The sequence below is a fragment of the Ambystoma mexicanum genome, chromosome 5q (assembly GCF_040938575.1).
Source record: "Ambystoma mexicanum isolate Mex_15411 chromosome 5q, UKY_AmexF1_1, whole genome shotgun sequence".
Classification (NCBI taxonomy): domain Eukaryota; kingdom Metazoa; phylum Chordata; class Amphibia; order Caudata; family Ambystomatidae; genus Ambystoma; species Ambystoma mexicanum.
The window spans coordinates 306437119-306462029 of record NC_090933.1 but is presented as its reverse complement, the minus strand read 5'-3'; the positions used below and the strand labels follow the sequence as shown (position 1 = coordinate 306462029).

At 44.6% G+C, this 24911-nt stretch overlaps 1 protein-coding gene across 1 annotated transcript in view; it reads right to left on the bottom strand.

Annotated features, from left to right (window-relative positions):
* Window positions 1-24911, bottom strand: part of LOC138497369 (cadherin-7-like) — a 1579032-nt gene that overhangs the window by 382136 nt on the left and 1171985 nt on the right. Inside the window, exon 8 of the mRNA XM_069620790.1 lies at window positions 9466-9602. Coding sequence (XP_069476891.1) covers window positions 9466-9602 — 137 coding nt within the window. The remainder of the gene's footprint in view (window positions 1-9465; window positions 9603-24911) is intronic.

Genomic DNA, 24911 nt, shown 5'->3' with positions numbered 1-24911 from the left:
TTTCTTACATGTCCACTGTTTGGATACAATATGTATTCTGCATATCTGTTACCAGCACACGTCAAACAACAATGGCCCATGATATTCACATTTGAGGGTGAGGTGTTAAATTGTGCTACAGCTTAAAAACAAATATATATGGAGTCCTTGTCTACTACAACCCCAAGTTTCTTTTGAACCAATCCATTTAAGTTAGGCTTTCTTTCTTTCACAGCCACGTCTGCCTCTATGGTTATTGATGCTTGAATTATCACCACTACCTGAGTCACCTTCTGAAGCCAGGTTCTCTGCGGTTGTATAACTGGGCCACTCATCTTAGATGCAGCATGACAATACAACAAACTAGAGCTCTTGTATGGATGCATTCATTTTTTAGATCTTCAACTGTCTTTACCACTGGCATTAGTTTGATCCACCTTTTCATCCTTTCCATTATAATTTCTCTTTCAGTCCAATCTTGTATTGAATGTGCACCCCTTCCTATAATCAAGGAAACCTGCCCCGGCCCACTTTGACATTGAATAGAAATGATATTGAATATTAGCTACCTCAGATGGGGGAACACATATTGCAATGTGGCTGTATCTTGATTTAGGATCTTATTAAGCCAATCAAAACTAAATGATCTATTCATACTTGATAAAACCAGAGGGCAACCCCCAATTGTACATTAATACTCCCATAGAATCCACACCCCTTAGGAAAACAAAACATTAAGCTCTGCACTGATTAATGTCTGTGCTTAAGCTATTTCTTAAGTTTCGGCTCCTATTTTAGCCAAATATTCCCAATGAACTAAAAATAATTGCAAAGACTAGGGACGAATCTAGGCAAGATTAAGCATGGCCTGTATGCAATGCCCACAATATGCAACGTCATATGCAGGTGTCATATAGGCTTATACAAACAGGAGCTGAAGAATGAGAAACAATAATTTACCAACAGCATTACTATGTGACTATTAGCTAGCATTATCCTTCTGCTATACTATCTTTACTATATGCTGCCAGCTTTCCTGCAACCATGCTTCTAAAGACCAATGCTTCTCCTGTTGGGGGGTCTCAACATCCATCTTGACTCTTCTGACTCTTTAGGAGCTTTCCGCAACCTTTGCAATTCACTCTCCCTTTCCATTCTACCTTCTGGCCCGATGCACATTGCTGGCCACACCTTGGGTGCTCTTATCTCCACAGACATTCCTCTTTCTATTCCTCTCACTACCCCACTATCATGGACTGATCACTCTGTCCTCTAACTTGAAGCTTTCCTCACCTTTAGCACTGGCAACCCTGCACTGCCTCTGACTTTCAAGGTCATCCAACCCTTGAAAAAAGTGTCAGTGGCTGCCTTTGCCGCCAACTACCCTCCACCTCCTACTCTTGTGGCTGACTCCCACCCTGATACAGCCCTCTCTAACTGTCACCTTTCTATCTTCAATTCCCTTGACATCATTGCCCCTGTCATGAGGGTTTGACTGAAGCCTGCCAAAAGTGAAACTCTTGGTACAACTCTGACCTCGCTGACCTTAAAAGGAAGTACAGGGCTGTGGAATGGAAATGGGGATCTTCAGGTGCACCCTTTGACACGCTGGCCAGCCGTCTTCTGCAAAGGCAATATAGGCTCTGCATGCGGTCCAAGAAAAGAGTCCATATTCAAGCCTGCATCTCCCCCGGTATCCAACAACACGGCCAAATGTTTCAAAGTCTGTAAGGAACTGGTCAATCCTATTGCAGCCTCATCCTCTACCGCACCTACCCAGGCCCTTTGCTGGTCCTTGACTACACACTTCTCCACCAAAACACAGGGCATCCTTTCTTTTCTCTCCTCCAAACCCACTCATGCAACATCATCAGCTGGGCCCCCCCTCGGCTGCCTCCACCACTCTCCTTCTTCTCTCCTCCCTCTCCCTTGTCACACCTGAGGAGGTCTCTAGACAAGTCCGGTCTATGAAAGCCTCCTCCAAACAGGTGGACCCCTGCCCCTCGAGGCATTTACTCATTAGTTTCAGCCTTGCCAGATGTCTGCAACCTCTCCTTTGCCACTGGAGTCTTCCCAACTTTCCTAAAAGATTCTCTTGTGTGCCCTCTGCTCAAAAAACCCTCGGCCGACACTAAAATTCCAGCTAACTATCACACGATCTCCATCACTCCTTTCCTGGGTAAACTCCTGGAGAGGTTGGCTATCTCTCAGCTTATCACCCACACTGAATCTGTTGGTTGTCTTCATGACCATCAGTCTGGTTTTAGTGCATCCAAAGGTATGGAAACTGCTCTTCTGAACACCTGTGAAGACCGGCTCTCAAACCTTGTCTCTAGCTCTCCCTCTGTCCTCATTAATTTTGATTTCTCCTCTTCTTTTGATAGGGTAAACCATAGCATCCTGATATCCTGTCTCCATGAGGTCCTGAGTATCACTGATCAAGCCTTGGTGTGGCTAGCATCCGTTCTCTCTGACCCTCCATCCCAGGTAGAACTTGGTTAATTTCTCTCTGCTATCACTATCTCTGCTTGTGGTGTCCCCCAGGTATCTAATATATCCCCCTGGTTTTTCGATGTCTACATGGCCCCCTTGACCCACATGATCTCTGGCTTCACCTTCAACTTTCAGTGTTATGCAGATGAGACAAAACAATATGTCAGGCTACTCTCAGTCTCTTCCTCCTCCTTGCTCATCCCTGACTGCCTGTCTGCAATTCAGTCCTGGTGTGCTGCTAATGATCTCTGTCTTAATGTCAGTAAGACAGAGATCATCCTCATAAGGACCCCAGCTCCCATTTTCCTACTTTCACTCTGGCCACACTTGGTCCTGCACCCTCACCCGCTAGTGAGGCAATAAATATGGGGGTCATTTTCAACTCTACTCTCTCCTTCTCTTCTCACATCTCGGACATGTCCAAAAAGTCCCACTACCAACTGCACCTCCTCAGAGGTATTCTACCTTTTCTCACCTTTCCTCAGAGACTCACTGTCTCGAGAGCCCTAGTCCTCTCCAGAATCGACTACTGCAACAGTTTCTTTCTCAATCTTCGCACCTCTACTCTTCAACATCTTCAACTTATCCAGAACTGCATGACTTATCCTTGGCCTCAAACCCAGGGACCGCACCTCTCCATCACTGAAATCCCTTCACTGGCTCCCCATGGCTGCAAGGATCAAGTTCAAGCCCCTCTTCATAATCCACAAGGCTTTCTGAGGCCGAGGACCCCACTATCTACAATGCTCTCTTCCCAAGAACTCTCCTTCCAGAGCCCTCCGTGCGGCCTCCTCCAACTCTATGCAGGTGAGTCGCTTTTTCAAACAGAGATTTGAGGGTATAGCCTTATTCTCTGCAGGTGGCTCCTTCTGGAACAGCCTACCTGCCTCTCTCTGTCTTGAGCCAGACCTCTGTTAGTTCCGGAAACTCCTCAAGACATTCCTCTTCTCCTCCTCTTTCTTTCTCCCTCTCCCCTGCTAACCTCTTTTCTCTTCTCTCCTCCTTCCCTCCTTATTCTCATCCACAACCTGTTCAGTCATCTGATCGTTCACCTGATGCACCTCCAGAGCCTCACAGCTCCCAGGATCCCACGCCAGTCCTGCACTTGCCTCCGGGCCTCCGCACTCTGCCTGCTATTCTGAACTTGTAATATGTTCCATGAGACTGGCACCCACTCTGCACTTAACCCTGGCCACAGCTGGACCAGGCACACTTGTCCCCCTGCCCCGCACTTCTGCTTGCTCACTTGCACGACCTTGAATGTATAGGCTTAGCATGTTATCTGTCCTATCTTCCTCTTTCTCCCTCCTCAGCTTTGCTGTGCTTGCACGCAGGGGCGCATTGAAAAACAACCTATTGTCTTGTATGCCACCCCACTTCTCCCCCCATTCTTTGTCTCGCACTTATTATAGCCGAATAGCCCTGACCTCGTATGCTTGTTTTTGCTGTTGGATCATTCAGAATCTTCAAGGCCTAAGAATGACGATGACATCCCCTTGTTCCCTTCCCGCCTTGAAGCGCTTTGACACACTTCACTTGTGTATAAGCACTTTACAAATAAACAATTACAAATTACAAGCAGAACAACAAGGAAACTTGCAGACTTATGTGTGCCCCTCACCACTGCTCAGTTACCTCAGGGTTCGGCGTGCGGTATAAATAAAGAAACTAAACTAAACTAAACTGCTACTTCCACTGAGTGAATTCATAGCTCTCAACATACTCATGTGAATGCCTGTGAACATTGTATAGAACCTACATTCTAGCTCCTGAGAATGATTCTGATCACTCTGCATATCAGCCACTCCCACTATGTGGTACATTTACCAAGAGTTATGTGGATGGTTACCACGCATGAGCAAATGTTGCCTTTCAAGATTGCGGAGAAAATTGAAGAATGAAGTTGGATTTCCTTAGAGATAAAAATAAATCAGATAACATAACACGGTCAGCATTCTTGATGCAACAAAATGTGCTGAACCACAGCATGAGAGGGACACTGCCAAGCATGGTAAAATAAGGAAATAAATACATTTAACAGTATCAAGAGTGCTCATTCGAAATGGAATAACACACCCAAGCATATCAGTACTGGAGACCATGTTAACTCAGCTGCATCTCAACTATTATGCTCTGACCCAAACAATAGCAAGAGTAATAATACATTGGCCTGTCAGTTGACTGTACCTAGGAAATCTAGAAATCTTAAAGGACAGGTCCTTTCTTTCCATCACTTCATCAACTAAAATCACTAGGGAGACCATTACCAGGCCTCATTACTATGAGGGCGAGTCACAATAACTCCAATAGCTGATTCTCTACCTCAGGATCAGAAACCCCCAAACTGTCAAGAAACCTGACTGATCTAATAGATACTAAGAAACAGTCATTTCAGGTGAGATCACAAACAACAACTAGTGTTCTTTAGTACATTGGGTAACGCAAAAGTGCCAACTAAATAAAGGAAGGTTAATATATAGGTTAATATATTTCCTGAATAACACCCACAGCTTTTGTCTTCACAAAGGTTAAAATAAAAATGCTCCACTGTATAACTATGTAGCAGTATCATGAACTTAGGGTAAATGTGTGCTACTTCAATCTTTCAAACTTGGGTGAGCAATCATCTCCTGTAGTAAGTAGCACATCAGAGGTAGTCATTTTTGGGCCAGAAAAATCACCAACACCTGCAGCCCACCCAACTCTCCACCCAATTCCCCACATCCCACTTCCCCCTTTGTTGTGTCATTCAAGTAAGGACAAATGTGTGCTTCCTCTTTGTCAAACTCTTGTTCCTAGCACCCTATGTGGATACATTTGTAAGCAGATTTTACTGTTAGGGGCAGGTATAAAGTATAGCTTTCTCTAAGCATACTCCAAATAGCAAGTCTGCCTCTATATTTATTTTCAATACTATAAAGAACACACAATCCCTATGGCTGTTACATTGGCGCCCCACACAAAAAAGAATGTGTCCTCAGACAGAACCTCCTAGAAGTGGCTTGCCATCCATGACTGTGTATTATTCCATCTCAAACGTTAGCTATGAACACGAATATATTTTCAGGCTGCAGCCTGACTCTTACATTGGGTTGTAGGATATGTTCCCGGCCGCTTTCACAGAAGGTCTGGTCAACTGCTTCTACAGCCCCTATCTTCAAATTGGCCTCTGCAGTTGGGTACAGTTTGGAGTCCAAGCATTGACAGTTTGGTAAAGCTTTCCCTTGGTAAACTCCCTGTTGCACTTCAGGTCATAAATCAAGATCGATATATGCCCTTAACAGTATTTGTGCACTATAAAAATAGGCTGGATCATTCAATCACCATGACCAGCTATTTTAACCGTGGTCAACACAGAAGTTTTTGGAGATTTTTTTTTAAATGGGGTGGTTTTCCCCGCTACCTCCCATCTAAACCACCACCACCATCGCACCCTGCAACCCATTGTGTCCAAGCTGCTACACAAACATACAACACATATATGTTTAAAAAAATAAATCGGCAAAAACTGCTGCGGCAAAAACACCTCAGTTAGAATTGCAATGGTGAAAATAGCCTTGATTCAAACACATTAGCTCACAACATGACAATTTTTAGGAAAGCTCATTAAAGGCAGTTGAAACCATTAGATCTTTCAGCCCGAGGAAACATTGATGCATGCATTATCTCAAAGACAATTGGCATTAGCAAATATTTGCAAGTTAAGGATGTATTCTTAACACCCTCAGTGAGTCTGGGTCCATACATTCTATAAACGCTTCCAGTACTGAGGCTTAAGCACTGTTTCAACCCATCTGAGAACCATGCAGAAATGATAGGAGCCTCCAACAACCCCGATCGCATGTAAATCACCTATCTTTATACATACCATGCCAAGTGTTAAATTTCCATTGCACAGTTGCTCTGGATAAGAATGCCCAAGTACCCCCTCACAATACATCTGAGCAAACTACACGTTCCAAGTATCAATGTCTATGTAACTTTGAAGGCCATTTGCCTCACATTCAAGTACATTCACTCGATCTTTGGAATATAGTCTTTTTAAAAACTGCAACCGTCCCCAACTTCAAAATACCTATCGACAAATGTAAAACAAAGATGCATTTAATGCATTTGACATTATAGAGAAAAACGTGCCACCCTTAAAAAGTTCTTTTGGGGTATATTTTATTGCAAATCATGTGCATAGGCTTTGAGACTCCTGGATAATGTATAACATTAATATCAGGGCACAAAACATGTTAGTTCTATTATTATGAGACAATACTTTAGAAAGCCCACCCTTGGAGAACAGGGTTACACCTCTTAGGTTTAGCCTGAACTACCCACAGCTTTGGTAGCAATGACTGAGCAGCCAGGCTTAGTATAGGAGGGCTGTAATGAGGCACACAGAAATCAGGGTACACGCGTGGTTCATGGAAACAGTGACACACTAGGGAGTTATATAAGAATAGAGATTTACGTTACATACACCAAAGCTTAGAAGTCAATCAAGTAAGTACTATTTACAGTGGACAATAGAGAAGAAACAATGGCAATGTTCACAGTAAGTCAATACTTGGTAGAATAGACAATGGTAGCAGAGCAAATATAGGGAAACACCTGCACCAGGCAAGCAAACCTAATTAGAAACTGTAGTTCTTTAGCTTAGCCTAACTTAGCCAGTCCAACCCTATCTTGTGTAAGTCACAAAGTAAGAAGATACACTAAGGAACCGGTGGCCAAGGGCTGCTGAAGAACAGGCAGGGAAGCAGAGTACAATGTTTCAGAGGGTAAGTGCCAGCAGACACCCTTCAGGTTGAAGGTAGGTTTTCACAAGGGCAATTGTATATGGGATTTCCCCACAGTAATGTCAATGTCCTAAGGTGGAATAGAGCCAAATGGATCATCCACTCCAATGGGACTTGAGGCGGGCCCTGGAGAGGTGCAAGGATCAACTGAATGCAGCCCCTCTGGAACAAAATAGCAATGCAGCAAGAACCAGGTAAGTACCTTGGAGCAGGACACTACCTTTTCAATGAAGAACACAATGTTACTGGACGATCCTAAAGGTGAGGCAACAGCAGAAAATGGTTCAGTATTTTGCCTGGGGTGGCTGAAGAAGGAACCTTGGAGGGATCCAATGGTTTTTCTCTTGCAGTGGGATGCCAAGCAGAGGATGTTCATGCCAATGGCTCTTTGTAGCCCTTCCCAGGCTTTGAAAAAGCAGTGGTTGTCATCTGGCAGACATCTGTCCAGTTCTGAGTTCTCAACTCTGGTGCGTGGATGTCTAGGAGTGAGAAATAGTCACTTCAGTCCCAGAAGGATGCCCAGAGGATTTCAGCCAGAACTGCAGTTTACAAGATGATGCAATGTAAAATGCACAGGTCCCAGGGTATTGAGAGTTTGCAGGCTCGGGAGGTGCATCTCTTCGAGGGATGGCACAAAATACAGTTGGCCTTGAGTCTTGTTAGGCCCACCAGTCCAGGGGACTATGTCTTTTCAGGGAAATCTTCCCTGTCACTTGGAATTCGGGGTCAGCCCAGCAGCAGTCACTCAATGCCTCTCGGGGTAGTTGGAAGTTGCTCGGGATGTGTTTCTGCAAATTCCTCTTTGGGTATTCAGTCCAGTGGTTAACTGTTAGTTTTAGCTCCAGGACCCTCACTTTTTATGCAGGAACACCGGCTGAGACCACCAATCACCAGACATGCATCCATTTAAACATGGGGGTTGGCTGTTTAATGGGGGCAGCCAGCCTCCCAGCACAAACTGGTTGCAGGCAGGCACACTGCAGGACAAAGACCTGTGGAGTTTTGGTCACTTCCCCAACTTTCTGTCCTTTCAGGCACTCTGAGAGTCTTGGTCGGCTTTTCAAGGGAAGCCCGCCAAAGACAAAAGATACATCATGACTTCTTCCATCCAGGCAGGTAGAAGACAGCTCACGAAAGAACAAGCCATCAAGAACAGGTCTTAAACAACTACAGCCACCATTTTAGGCAAATGTTGGCCCCCTTGTCCCTCACCACAGCTGCAAAGATGTTCATAAAAGTATACTGCCACCAACCTGTTAGATGAATTGGGAACAGTAAATGTTTCTGGAAAAGTGAGAGAATTGAGACAATGTTTCCCCTCAACATGCCACTTAAGGTACGGTAAAATTCAGATCAGACATAAAGTGTCCCCCTGCCCTGGTAACATGTGTTAACACAAGTAAAATAAAAAGGGAAGCTCAAGGAGCTCTCAGGAACACTGCACAGAAAGTGATGTGTGCTGCAACAATAAAAGGTAGGTTATAGAAAAGTTGGAGGAAAGCATAACTGCATTACAAAGTATCACAAAAGGGTAAAAAGGGTTCCCATGGTTAAAGTTAAATAATGAGTGAGGAAAAAGGTTGCAACTCACTCAGGACAATCCCAAAATCCAATAGCCCAGCAAAGATGGGGGACTTAAAACGTGAGGAGAATTTCACTTGGAAAGGAAAATCTACCTAACAATGTACGTGTATGAATACATTACATTATAATTATTTATTTACAACTAAAATCATTGACGTCTAAGTCAGCCTAGTTAGATGGTTGACTTTCATAAATAAGCGAAGGAATTGATTTTTAGTGTAGTTAAATTAGACAGTGGCCGTTTTCACACAAGTCAAAACTCCTGTGTGGAATTAGCCACGGTTTTACTTAACATAATGACATATATTTCAGGAACAATGTGCATACCTAAGTGTAACTTGAAAGCATTGTAATGAAAACGATTGCGTCGTTCAAGATTTTATATTTTTTTCCCTTTTATATAAGAACATGTTTTATGAAAAGTATGAAACCTTCGATCTTAAATAACTCAATCATCCTTGGATGTCCTGGCTGTAATAATGCACCGTAGTGTACGAAATAAAAGTATTACATTGATTGAGCTGCAGGTGCTCTCCATTTAATAGAGGGTGCTATTCTGATGATAATTACGTTAAGTGCAGGCAAATCGAAGCATGCTGCCCCTTAATATTGCACTTACTTGCTTCAGTGGCTCTGACCGTAATGTTGTGCCAAGCAGTGACCTCGCGGTCCAGTGGCTTTAAAACAGTGATTGTTCCATTCTGGCCATCTATACTGAAAAACCTATATGAATCTTTGCTCCGGACAAGAGAATACCTGTTGAAAGAAATACATGGGGTTACTGGAGGTTGAAATATGCTACATGAAGCAAGTTCTGCGATCTACGTGTTATTTATTAACAGCAATCAATGAAAACATTACGCAAACATGAATATTTTAACCATTTACATTTTATCCCGGCAAACTCATAGTGCAACCTTCAGAATATCTCCACATACTCTGGTTTATGTTGATGTGACGTCAAACTCGAATGCATGATCCTTCGCCATTGGTCTCAGGGTACCCAACAGGCTCTGCTGTCGGGTAGACAACGTAAGCGCAAGCATGAAAGGGGTAGGATTTTTATTAGATTAACGTCCTAAAAAGCACAATTTGAACTGAAGATTATTTATACTGCTGACTATCAGGAGGCAAAGAGCCAAACTGAATGCACCAGAAAAGCAAGTGCGTCGAGCAATATTTGCGAGACATGATGACTTGATGTTGTGTTGGCAATGCACTGGTGATGCCTGACCTTGGACCTTTGATTCATATATTAGAACACCCTTTTGGTCAAACTGCGGGCTATACAAACTGGTATAGCCCGCAGATTGAATAAAGCCCGGAAAAAAGTAAGCAAAGCTTCCCTACAAGGCAGCGCCACCGTTGTAGCTCGTTATTTAATTAATTATACTGAGGCCACTGCCCAAACAGATTGACTTGAAGAATACAGTTGATTTCAACACAGTACACGGAACTGAAACAGTAAAAGTTCTGTGTGCAGTATTGCCTTTGAAGCATGCCTGGGTTGGCCGAGCCTGCTGCCCACCACCTTTCCCTTGCAATTGACCAGGCTTCTGTGTTTTTGTCACTGACTTCTTTTTCAACAGGCTAGGCAGGAATCGGTCTCTCCTTTTCTGACCAAAATGTGCCTGGCCTGGAACAAACTCTTTCCATGCATCTTAGACCTGGATGACTGGGCTTGTAGGAGACACTGCTCTTATTTCTCTTTTTATCAGCATGTTTAGCTACTTTATCCCCTTAAGTCTCCCTAAATAGCATCCTTCCTTCATATGTAATTTCAAGGCACAGTCCTTTGCGATCCTTCTGTAGACCAGTTCCTGAAGGAGAAAGTGACACCTTCCTGAGATAAAAGCACCCCATCAAGGAAGCAAACTTCCTTTCGTTTTGACTTGCCGAAAAGACAGGTTGGGATGCAGTGCACTGAAACACTCACATTATGGGAAATGACAGGTTGGGCTGCAGTGCACTGAAACAGCCACGTTATGGGAAAAGACACGTTGGGCTGCAGTTGAATGCTATGAAGGCACGGGAGAAATGTAAGTACCGCACAGTTAGTAAAAAAAGCTACGGCTCCATAGTAAATATGGGTAAAAAAGTTGTATTCAACAATACATGTACAAATCCTTCATTAGGGACCTATTCCTGTGCAACGTGGTTACAGAGAGTGCATGTATGCTTCCACGTGTGTGAAATCTGAAAGATTTAATTGATAGGTATATTTTTGCTTTCCAGTACTTGCAGTAAGTACATTGAACAATTATGTGTATCTTCCTGTGTGTTTATGATAAATGTTACCATACCTGCACAGTAGTCCAATGCTTGCCTTATTCCTGAGACACTATAACTGTTGTCAGGATTATTTGTTGCATTTCTATAAAGGATAAACATTAGCAAACACAACTGGTCTGAGCCGTTCAAGTAAATGTTTTCAGCAATTGGTGGACATTGGAAAAAAAGATTGATTGCTATATTTGCATAGCAATTTACACCAGTTGTGTTGGAAAATATAAATGGACAGGAGAGTTCTGTCGCTGTGTCATTTTCTGGACCTCTGCTTGTTTTTTTAGAAGACATATTTCTCTTTGTGCTGTTGGATGTGCAGTTGTGTTTGCACTAGATAGTTTTGTGGCTGTGCTATTTGATGGAGTAGCAGTTGCTTCTAGTTTTACTTTTTGAGGAACAGGGTACATATCGAGATGGGGTGTGTAGAGTGCAAGTAGTCTGTTGTACTCTATGATGTAAGGAATTTACAGCCGTGACTTTGTTTGCATCAAAATTGACTAGAAATTGTCCTTTGAGTGTACAAAGACATCACAGTCCTACATAACTCATACCTTGTTTAAAGACTGTGCTGTCAATGTCAATCAATGCCTGATCTAGGGTTAGACCTTGTGGTTTATGAATAGTTACTGCATATGCAAGATACAGAGAGAATTGTTCTCTGCGGACATACATGTCTTTGAAAAGAAGGAAACAAGCTGTTGAGCGTCCTATCCTTTTAACTTCTGAAAGTTTGTCAAAGTGGATGTTGACAAACTGAATGTTGTTGTCATGTGGATACATTTTGCAGCCAACAACTGTTTCAATTGCTCCATTAACTAGACCTTGCTCCACGTCAAGATTAAGTTTCAGAATTACTCTGCAGTTTAAACACAATGTTATTATTTTCTCCAAACCAGCTGTGTTGGGGACACCTTTTTCTAAGCTATCCAGTCGTGCTACTGCTAGTTGACATATAGGGAGTGTCATGTCATGCACTTCCAGTTTGTCTATGGAGCTAATATGCACTATTGCTTGAATTTCTTTTGTTTAACATTTTCTAATTGAATTGCATACAGCTTGCTAGGGTTGGCATTAAGACATACATTTTACATTTTTAGTGCTAATTTTTCCATGACATCAGAAGCAGATGTGTCATGCCCATATAGCTTATGGATGAGTCTACTATTTAATATAGATTGTGCATCTTTACAAAGAAAACCGGTCCTAATGCTTTTAAAAATGTTTGCATAGGTGAGGTATGCAGAATAATGCATGCTTTGAGTTAGTTCTCTGTATTGGAAATGTTGCCGGAGATTTACATTTCCTGTGCTGCCAATTGTTTTGCAGCATTGTTTGTGTCCTACGGTTTTAAAAATAGGTTCACCTTTCACTGGTGTTAATTGTAGGAGATCTCCAAAAACAACGTCTTTTCCACCAAAGAGTTCTTCATAGTCCGTTTTAAAAACTTCTTAAAATCTGAGGTGAATTAAAGCCAACGTTAGGTTGGAGACCATGCTCACTTCATCTGTTTGGAGCATTTTCATTTGATTCTGAATTCTGCGTATTTCAGTAGTAGCATCTGTTGATAGTTTGTAGTACTCTAATTTGTATTGGTGTTCTACTGGAAGGAGCTGTAGTCAGTGTAGGGTTACACCTCCTATGTTGTAGTCAGCTAAATCTGTGGCAGCTGTTACAACAGTGGAAAGTTTGTTGTTTGTTATCTTTTGGAGGAATTTGCTGATGAATTTTATTAAGAATGTTTTGCCTGAACCAGTTTCAGCACTTACATTGAGGAGTACAGGTTTATAATTTTGACAGCTACAAGTTTTACTTTCATGCTGCAAACCATGTTCAATTTCTTTAGTCACTTCTAGGAAAATGCTGAGTTGCTCATCATTACGTTGTGATTTGAGCAGTGTCAGTTTTCTTCTGTTTGCTCATATTGATACGTGGTGTTTTCTACTTCAGTCATGGCTAATTCTGCTTCATTTGCTATGAGTGGCTCTCAGAGTGGTTCTTGGCTTCCTATAACAGAAGGTAGACTGCCCTCAGGAGTGTCTTCACTTAGTTGTGCTTCAACTTCTTCATCTTGTTGGCGTTCATTGTCCAACATGTTTTTGTATTGCTTGAAACTGATATTGCATTGAAAGCAGCTTCAAATGAGTCATGGGTGCCCAATACATTTTCTATTTTTCTCCATGGTTTAAAAGGTTGGAGTTGGGACGTGTAGTAATGTTCTCTATGTTAAGGAGTTTTAAATGATACCATTATATGATTAATTAGGCTGGGTTTGGTAAGTTTAACAAGGATGCCTTCACAAGTTTTAACTATGTATTTTCCATTTTTTTCTTCTAATTTAATATTATTCTTTTAGGCAAACATTTTGGGCTATATGGTATAGGCACATGTTTTCCAAAGTAGTACTTCTGTTTGGGTAGTATGTGTCTAATACAATGTTTTTCAAAATATCCTGGCTGTTGGGATCATTTTTGGCTATTGTTTCTATGTCTTGGTATGATTTGTGCACTCTTTTTCTAGATGCAGCAGGACCAAGGCTTAGACAGACTATGGGCCTCATTCCAAGATTGGAGGTAGTCATGGCGCTATTTGCGCCATGACTGCCTCCAATAATAGTACCGGCACTGGACTCGTTCAATGGGGACTTACCGGTGTAGTCCGACCTTTGCGGGACCGGTACGTCCCCTTTGAAAAAACCATTCCCCATTCCCATTTAAGCCCCAATAGGGCTCAATGGGAATGGGGAAGTAGCTAATAACGGTATTGCAATGTGCGGTACCGTTATTGGCTCTGATTTCCCTTAACAGGTCCTGTCCATAACGCCTCCTTACCGGTGCCCGGTATCCCTTACCGCCCTACTCGTAATGAGGCCCTATATGTTTAGATCCACCATATAAGGCTGTGCCTGTTAAACGGTCTGCAGCCTAGTAGCATCCACATTCTCTATGGTGGAGCATTTTTATGCCGAAGCTATACAATTTTTGTGACAGTGTTTTGTCAGATGATATATCAACCCAGAGGTCTTTAAGCTCTGTTTTCTCAGCTTTGGTTAGGTAGGTTGTAACATATCTTGCAACATAAGTGGAATTGTCTGCAAAGTCTTATATATTTATGTTTGCATTCCACAAGAGGGCTATGATTGCATTGTGACTAAGTCGGAAGTTGTCGGAAGCGGCCTGACTGAGCCTGCGTCTGTAACGGCTCTCTGAGGTGCGACTTGACGGCTCTCGGCATTCGCTAGGTCCCTTTCTCTAATCCGGAAATCCACCGTGAGAGCTAGTAGTGTTGCGACTGCGGTACGGCTGCTCGGATGTGTGCGACTACGAGCGGCTGAGTGGCTGAGCGGCTGTTTCCAATCTGCTGACCCTCCTGCTGACAGGATTGTCGGGGGCACCACTCGCTTCCTGAAGCTGCCGCTGCCGCCTCCGTGTTGCCTGTGCATCTTGCGGACACTGTGACATGGTAAAGCTCTCATCAGAGAGCCTGTATTACCTGGTAACTCTTTTGTTCAGGGTGATACTTATATAGTATTGGAACAATCAGTACAACTTAGCAACACTGCCTAGTTACTTTCGATACAATGACACTGAGGTATGGCTATAGTGAGCTTGTGACTATAGTGAGCTTGTGTCGGAGGGGGCCACTTTTAACGCATTGCGTTACATTGAGGTGCGGCTTGACACATAGTGTCCCCATGCTGTTTTGTACAATTAGCTATAGCATTGGGCCGTCTGGGAGGAGTGTGGGTCCCTGTTCTAGTACCACGATTCCTGACTGCGGTGCTAGAGAAGGGTGGACGGGTCACTTGCTATAGCCAATTGGGTATTTAGACTAAATGCCCAGGAGACTGTGGGACTAGGCCTTTGATCCTGGGCAGTTTAGCATTCTGTTCCCCTATTTAACCCTTTGGCTCCCTGGTGAGAGAAAATATCGGATTGACTCCTGCAGTCAGTGTCTTATCCCCCTCCTTCTCCCTAGTTGTTGCAGTGAATAACTACTTTTTCCTGATAACCTGATACCTATGCATCTGCCTTAGTACAGCTTTGGAGAGCGCCTCTCTGACCATTGAGTAGACAATTTTGGTGGACCTTACCATCTACCTTTTTGCTGACATGCAACAGGGGAAAAGGCCCTCCTGCTTGAATTACAACCTACCGAAAACGAAGGCTTTATCCTCTAAGGAGAATATGGAGTCTGCTATGAAGATTGCTAAACCCAAGAAGAATGCAAAATATGCCAAGCCAGTTGACCACGGTGCTATCACTGAATTTTTTCCAGTAAATCCTCCTCCGGACATAAATTCAACCACCATTTAGGAAACTGTTGCACCTGGCTCCAGCGGCAGTATCTCATTGAATACCACCAACTTTGATGATATTGACAACAATTCTCTCTTGGATTTGTGTTTGAACATTCAGAGAGGGATGTCATCACAACTGCCACTGACAATTGCTAGTGGCTCTCTATCCCATAGCGTTAGCAACACGAACACTCCGCCAGGTCTTCATAACTCTGGTAGAAGTAGCAGACACTTGTCTGCATCACCTAACTTAGCAATGGCATCAATGGAGGATGCACCTGATAAACAGGACGACGACTTAGAATGCCAACCCTTCTGACTAACCGAGGTTGCCGAGCTCCAATCATCATTTGCTGCACTTCAATTTGCGCTTACGATCCTATTGCAAATTGCAGGCCGCATTTTGACTAATACTAACATTTTAACCATGGCACTTGGACAGAAGGACCAGCTCCGCGAAGAGGCTGAAGCTAATCTTTCTGACGCCTTGCACATTGTGGAAGAAGACAATGATCAGGACAATATTGAAGAAGTGGTAGTTGCAGTACCAGAACCAGCCATCAGTACTGAAAACCCTGAAGGAACCCAGGATAATGTTCGTGACCTGGAGTCGGTACAAAGCCCTTTTGTCTTCTATTCACAGAAGCAACGCAGACTGGCGAGGAAAGCACTCAAAAACAACAAAGCCAAAACAAGTGCCTTACCGCCTACTATCGTGCCACCAACAGGGCTGGACACACGCTCAAAAAAGGCCAAAAAGAGACTTGCTAGATCAGCCGCACGGGTGCCTGTGACTAAAGGCTCCCTCTCTGGCTGGCTCGTGCCAGAAGAAATTACTATTTGCCCTGTCCCCGATGAGGACCCTGTGATAGACTTGGTGCCGGATTCTGATCTTAGCTTACTTGTAGGCATTGAGCAACCTACAGCGTCTGCACATCAGGGAAGCTCACCGTCACCTGTACCTCTCGAATCGGGGTGTGACTCTAAGGACACCAATGAAAATCTCATCTGCTTTATTAAGAACCTATACCAGAGCGGTAAAAACACTTGGCTTGTGCGATCGGAGCTACTGGTTAGACTTTACTCCATTCCCCAACTCCGAGTGTTGAAATCCGACGATTTTCTGTTCATTGAGCCTTTGAGTGGACCTAACTCCAACGTTTCTGCTCTACAATGCACTTTTCTATCTACAGCGCGGCTGATCAGGAAATATAAAGAGGAACTCATGACGGTCGATGTCGCCATCGATGTGGACCCAAACAAAATTGATCCTAATACTGCGCCTGTTGACTTAGCTGTTCCTGACCCTGTGTCTATTTGCCCCAAGTCTACGGAAGTGAAAAACCTTGAACTTGCCGAAATACAACAAGTCCTAAAATGGCTGCTGGAATACCTCCCGGGGGCCTTACAGAATCAATGAGCCTTTTCCCTTCTCACATGGAACTGCAGAGGCTTTGCCCACCTATTGAGAACGGAGGGCTCTGTTGATCTTCTGAATAAACATAGATGTATTTGTCTCCAAGAGACCTGGGCAATGGATCCTCTGCTTTGGGATGGTTTTGTGGTGCATCAATCATTTGCTAAACGGGGTACAAGGGGCCGCCCTTTTGGTGGCCTACTCATTGGGGTAGCAAATGCTGTAGTCTCTCGCAGGGTGCATTGTGATGTTGAAGATTACCTTATGGCAGTAGAGGTTGAACATGAAGAGAAAAGCTGCTCTCTTAGGTTTCTCCTTGTTAACCTTTATAATCCACCTGGAACAAGTATAGTAGAACCTTTACAAGAAGCACTGCAGGACCTACTGGCATCTTGGACCTTGAAACCTGGTAATGCGGCAGTGGTGGTCATGGGTGACTTCAACTGCCACATGATAGGTGAGGGCTACACATCATCTAATGTGAAGCTTAGCACAACATGCCTCATGACCCACGAGAAAAGAGAGGAAGAGGGGCTGGGTTGGCTACAATTGTTCGCTCACTGGGATCTTGACTTGATAAATGGCCGCACGCCCGGGGAAAGGCCAGCGAAATATACCTGGACTAATGGCTCAGCTTCCAGCACTCTGGATTACATATTCATGTGCCCCGATATGCTAACAAAAGTCACCGATATGAAAGTGACTAGTAACAACTGGAGGGGAGTGACCACTCGATGCTCCAATGTTTCCTTCACTTACCTAGCCACCCTATTCCTACATCGAATATTGGTACTATCAGCATTAATAGCACAGGGACTAGAATTATATGGTCGAAAAAAAATATTCGGTCAGCTACGGAAGCGCTCAAATGTGCCTCTCCTGTAGGCTTGTTGGACTTTAACACCATGTCCATCAATGCCATTGAAGACTGGATTCAGGCTTTCTCGGGAAAGCATGCTGTGGTTAAAATGGGTTACATGATAAGAACTGTGGGTGTTAGTCACCCTTACAACAAAGAAATCAGAGATGCCAAGAGAGGGCTCAGAACCGAAATGTGTAGCATAAAGAGCTTGAAGCTACCACCTGATCTTTACTGCACAAGAATCAGAAAAGCCAAAAACTGCTTCAGAACTAGCATTAAGCACATAAAGAATGCTGAGAGAAATTGTGCCTATCAAAGGCTAGTGCAGACTATCTGCTCTAGGGACTCCCATAGCATCTAGTCTCTATTGAACGAGACTAGGAAGAATGGTAAAGTCCAATTTACCAATCCCATTAGTGAGGAGACTTGGATAAAATACTTGGAAGGACGTAATGTAGGGGTGACCAATTTGTATATTTCATCCTCGAATAGGGCCCTTTTTCCCCGCCATTTTAAGTATCCCCTGGGATCATTCTGAACAAAATAAAAGCTCTTAAGTCCTCAAGAGCCCCTGGACCTAATGGGTTAGCTAATGTGGTTATCATGAATTACCCTGAATTTTGGGCGGAGCTATTCACCATACTCTTTAAAAAGATCTTAGTGCAGGGGAGAATCCCTCAATCTCGGCAATCTGCCATTCTTATCCCCATCTTCAAAAAGGGTAACCCTGCCGATCCCAACAACTATAGGCTCCTCTATACTGGATATCACAGGTAAACGTTTTGCTTCATTATTGTTAAGCGAAGTACAGACATGGGCTGATGAGAACAACATACTTAGTAAATTCCAGTGTGGATTTCGGAGGGGCTTCTCCACATCACATAACCTTATGGTGATGGATATTTTCCGCACTTGGGCACTCTCTAAGGGGCAGCCTCTTCTGTATGTTCTATACATCGATTTTAAGGCTGCCTTTGATTCCATCCCTAAAGATAGATCGTGGCTGAAACTCGAATCAATGGGATGTCCGGGAGGCTTCTTGTATTACCTGAGACTTTTGCACCAAAACACCACGGCCCAGCTTAGGCTAAATCAGGAAGGCAATATGACCAAAAAGGTGCCCCAAAACAGAGGGGTAAAGCAGGGATTCGTCACAGCACCCCCGATTTATAACCTCTATGTATATGACATTCCTGCAGTATTGGCTGAAATTTACAACTGCCCTCCGAAAATAGGTGAGGCGCCATGCAATGTACTTGCATACGCCGATGATTTGGTTGTATTTGATAACACCATCAGTGGGCTTCGGCGCTCTGCTACCACTTTGTGGGAATACGCTAGCCTGAATGGTCTGACTATCAACTTAGACAAAACCAAAGTACTCAGATTCACTGGTAAAAGGGCTTTCCGAGTCAACTTGATGGTGGGTAAAATCATTATAACTTATGCACTCTCCTATCGCTACCTCGGAATTGAAATTGAGCCAAAGGGTGACTACCGGCACTGTAGACGAGGACGCAAAACCAGGGCAGCGCAAGTCACTGCACTGATTGCTGCGTTCTCCAATAAGCAGGGCGGCTATACGCTCTGGGGGAAACGTCACCTCTATATCCAAATGTTTGTCCCCATGATCACTTATGGTCTTGATGCTCTTCTCTCATTTGATTTAGCCTGGCTTCAAGTGATGGAAGGCAAATTTTGGCGTAGGATATTAGGATTGTCTCCAGGCGTGCCCATGGCCTTAATAAGACTTGAAATGGGCCTCCCATCACTGAAAGCAATTGTCCTCAAAAAGAGAGCCGGTCTCTACCTAAAGATGACTAGTGGTTGCTCTAATCCTCTACTGTCTGTGATACACCAGGAAGTGGCCAAAAAATATACCACCTCACCCCTATTCAAATTGATGTCAGAATTCTTTGCGGACATAGCTTGGGTACATAGAGGGATAGTATATACTAAGGAAGTCCAAAAGGCACTCGCCAACAGGGTGGACCTTTGGGACTGGCTTGAGAATTTTGCACATCTGAGCACTCTGAAGAGCTATCAATTCATTAACTACAGATTGTAAACTTTTATGAACCTCAAGCATATTTGAAACTTTGTCTGACGAAAAGGCTCAGGCGTTTTATCATCCTGTTCAGACTAGAACAACTACCCACTTTATGTAACCAGGGACCTCGAGAAAACATCCCTGTCCATGAACAAATTTGTCGCCTTTGCAAATCACCTGAATGCTTGGAGACAGCGAAACATCTCCTTACGGAATGCTTGACATTAACTAGTACAATAACATCACATCTTGCTGAGTTTGTTCACAATATTCAAACCATTAGTGTAATGTCATTCTGGCTGTATTGTACTAACACCTGCAACATGCACTTGTTCATAGCCCTATATAGCATATGGCTAAAAATTGAACTAAAGCTGGGCCCTATGATTTGAATAATGTATGCACTGTAAGGCGAAGTAAGACATACCACCGTGGGACCAGTTACTGGCATACTATAAACATCTGCCTATCTCACGATCTGGATGCGATTAGACTTATAGGTATAGGTATAAGTTTGCTTGGCACTTGAGGTAAAAATGGTAATACTGTTTATTTCTGATTTTATACTTTATTCTGAAAATGTGATTTATTATTATCTGTGTATCTAAAATTTTTATATCAGTTGTTGATTGTGTTTATTGTTCTTAATGCTATTTTTATTGTTGTTAACGAACAAAGAGTTATTATGTGTTAAGTTTGAATTTTCCTTTCACACTGTGATTTGCCTTTCACACTGTGGCTGACAGAAGACATGAAGTTGTTTACTTGTTCTTTTGCTGAAACTGGTCTAGAGAAACTGAAGCAGCATTTAGTATAGTATTTACCTTTGATTTTATATCTGTTAGCAGTATTTGCCACACTTATGTTTTTGGAAGCATAATGTGTGTTTATGTAGCTCACTATGTGTGCTTTCTGAAGGTATGTCACAGGTTACATATCTGCAAATAAACTGCAAAACTGTGGCGTAACTGCCATGACCAAAATTAGCAGCATCTTTGACCCGCAAAAGCATGTGGATGTGTGGTGCTCTTCTGGATTGATATTCTTTTCTCCAAAAGAAGTGTTCGACTTCTCCAAAGGGAGGAATTGTTTTATTACAGATGAAGTGCAGCATGGCTAATAAGGCGGAGGTAAAATTATTTTGATACGTTTACAGGGTCAAGAGAGCAGAGTGCTCCTGGTGTTTTTATGTCTATCCCTTCTTTCTTTTGGTATACTATGCATAGGAAGTCATGCAAGTCCTCCCATGCATATTATGCACAACTCAAAGTGACAAACCATGTGGGTGAGCCAAGGTTCTGTAGCATACACTGTACATCAGCGTGAGGTCAGAACCAGGTTTTTTTGTACCACAAATGTTTGCCAAGAGATTTGTGATATTTGACTCCAAAACATCATCTTTGTCTTTTATCTTTTGAAGTAGTTGGGTAGCAGACATGTTCAAAAATGTTTAACCTATTTTCAAAGTGTGCGTAACTCTGTAACAGAGGGGGTAATTCATAGAATTTAGCGCTGAGAGGGAGCGTGCACCAGCCACGTGCGCCAAAACCCATTTTCACGCACAACGTATTCATGGATACTAACATCCATAACCAGCCGTGGCGCAGAGTGGCACGGTGACCTTGCAACAGCGCCAGTTACACCCTCAACCCTGCCCCATGCGCCAAAATCATTGCACACATACCGTACATGGTGCAAAGGCCAGTGGACCAGCATACAGCCGCCCAACCACAAACATTCACTAAAAACGCCACCACCCTCACGTGCCAGTGAAATCGCATGGAAAAGTCCCCATGCACCCCTCGGAATACGCGTACCCCGCTGTGCCAGGGAAATCGCATGGAAAACTCCCTGCGCACCCCTCGGATTATGCATGCCCCGCTCGCGCCAGTGAAATTGCATGGAAAACTCCCCATGCACCCCTCGGATTACGCGTGCCCCGCTCACGCCAGCACGTGGAAAACTCCCTGCGCACCCCTCGGAATACGGGTACCCCACTCGTGCCAGCAAAATCGCATGGCATAAGTCCCCCCTGTGGTGTGGGCTGTCTGTGGGGCATGGACTGGGGTGATGGGCTGCCTGCGGGGCATGCCCAGGGGTGACGGGCTGCCTGTGGCCCATGGGGAGGGTGGGTGGGCTGCCTGTGGGGCATGCCCAGGGGTGATGGGCTGCCTGCGGGGCATTCCCAGGCGTGATGGGATGCCTGCGGGGCATGGCCAGTGGTGATGGGCTGCCTGTGGGCCATGGGGAGGGTGGAAGCTGCCTAGGGGGCAGGAAAATGGCTTCTGGGCAGGAGCATGATCTTGCGTGTGTTGTCGCGTGGCCATCTTGATACAGAGTGATTTGGGCCATGAAAAAAACAGCACGTCAGCGTGTAATTCAAGGAAAGGCCCTTAGCGCGTAAGCGTGTATGTGACATAACACGCACAGGCGTTTCCCTTGGCATAGGTGCATAGTGATTCAGCACATGAAAAAACAGCATGTCTGCATGTTAAAGCATGTAATTCGAGGTAAGGGACTAAGCGTGTAAGTGAAGTGACGCACGCAGGCGTTACCCTCAGCACAGGTTAAAGGAGGGTGGGGCCAGCAGTTCGCTGTACATGCTTTTCGTGGAGACTGACGCATGTGTTGCTACTTCTGGTTGTTTCACGTGCCATCACTACTTCACAGAGGATCAAGGACGTATCTCTGCTTTTGGCGGAGTTCTTGCCTACGAGTGTTTTTCATTACCACGCTAGACAGGGCATCACGTCAACAGTTTGATGTAGTCCTGCAGCCGCGGGCGATGCCAACCCAGCGAGGACCACAGCTCCTTGGGCCCCGCAGGGGTCGAGTCCAGCAACGCGGAGGCCGTTCGCCACTGGGGTATACTAAATGGGAGCAATCCATGTATGCCAATTCAGAACAACAGGGAGCAGCTATTGATAGGATCGCTCAGAGCATGGAACGTGGCCCAATCCATGCTCCCCCCTGCTAGGCAGGTAGATCTCCAGCAGTGGGCAGCATAGTCCATAGCCTGTTCACTCAGGCTGGGAGTGGCGGCCTCAGACAAGGCATGCCGGGCTGACATGGTGTCTCTGCGTTAAGCACTTGCTGCTCACGCAGAGGCACACAGGAAGGCCCTGAGGGATGACCATCAATCTCTCAGATCTATTCTGGGTGTGCTCAACATGTCCCAGAGGAAGCGGTCAGAGGAGAGGTTGGAGCAGCTTGAGAATACGATCTCGGCTGAGCTATGTGCATGCCGGGAGGTGCTCCAGATGTCATGCGAGGCCATGCAGGCAGAACTCTGTGTTACACATGCTACCTTGCAAGAGGAAGCACGCATATCACGTGAGGTGCTGCATGCTGACCTACGTGTCATCGCCGCACAGGACCAGGCATACCAGTTCCGCAGACTTGCTGCCGATGAGGGGCAAGCTGCGCATAGATGTGGACAGGGTACTGTGCCCCGTGCACCTTCTGCTTTCTATCCAGAGGTTGAGCAGGATGACGACTTATCTCCCACACAGGTCGGTCCGTGCAGGCGTTGAGCCCATGGAGTTTTTTTTATCTCAACATCATCACATGTGGGTATTGAGGTGCACCCTGTACCTCCCCCCTCCTCGGTGCCTTCCCGCCACCTCGGGTCGCATGCGGCCATTTTTTATTTTTTTATTTTAATAAGATAATATAGTTTCAAATTGTTTGTCTATTGTGCATTCATGTGACGGTGTGGTGCTTTGTGGCTTTTGAAAGTATCCACTGTCTGTTCCAGCTGGGCCCATTCAAGCTTGTTTCGTGTATGTGTTTGTGGCTTGGGGCCCTGACACATATGCCACTCCTGCTTCCCCTCTCCATGGGCTTGCAAGGATGGTTCGGTGTGATAACCATTTACACAAGGGCATTGGACATTCGTCATATATGTGGCCTGTCTGCTGCTGTACTACTTGTGTTTACACCCCTAGTGGGGATTATGGATGTTTTCTCCACGGCATGTCTGTAATCAATTTTGGTGAGTACATTTTTAAACTATCCATTTATTGATGTTGATTGTGATGTATGTATATGTGCTTGATGCACTTTATGCTGTAGACGGTAGCCTGCACCCTTTAGCTGTCAAAGTCACACTGATGGTGGGAGGGGGCCGGGTGTTGACAATGTCAAGTTGGTACGTGTTGAGTTCAGCCCCTGGGGATTGTGTCAAAGGAGGATGCATTAGGAATGTGTCCCAAGAGGTACAACTCATAGTCCAGTCCTCACCTGAGATGTCCGCCTATACTACTACTATGCTCTGTTCCGTTTGGACAGCACGTTGTATCTGTCTTCCCTCTTAGAATTTGATGCTGCCTAATGGTGCTGTTTTCCAACTGGACTACAGCTCTTTTACTTGTTTTTCACACTGTGGTGCCTGGTAGTCCCTGTTTCTCTTCCTGCTACTGTCCTTTTTGCAGATATGTCCGCCCGTCTCTCGGGCAGTTATTTCCACGTACTCTTACACTGCCTCGGTTTGCCACTTTACACTTCTGTTCAACAGCATCTCTCTGTCACTTCTCCTGTCTTTCATCTATTACATCCATGACTTTATGTTGAGTTTTGGCATTTAAAAATGCTATTCAACTGTTGTGGCTCTTAACTTGCTGCCGGCTGTTTCCAGCTATCTCGCATTCACTGTGCCTTTCCAGAATTGTGCTGTCACTGCCTTTCTTTGTTCACGCTATCAAGGATTGATTGGGTTTCAGCTCAACCATCCAGTTGTGCCAGCCTCCTTGGTTATTGTCTACTCAAGTTCCAGCTCTACTTGTCAGGGTACAGACCCTGGGGTTGTGTGGGAGGAGGTCAGATGTAGGTCTCAGACATGGCCCAGTAACAAGCAGCATTAAGACACACACATGGAAAATATTCCAGCCTTATAAAAGGCTTTTATGCCCTTTCTGCAGGAAAAGGAGACTCCATACTACCTTTCCCAGCAGACACCGGGCCAAGAACTACAAAAACCCTGGCCACATTGGGTGGGGCACACGTGCGCATGCACACAAGCAGAACAACAGGGCTTGTGCTCAGACGTCCAACAGAAGTAGACGTGTTTCCAGGAGCTCCGAGCAAGGTGAGCAGCATGATGGGCCACGCCCCAGCCGACTTTACTCCAGGCCCCTCGCATATGCAAGCAAAGT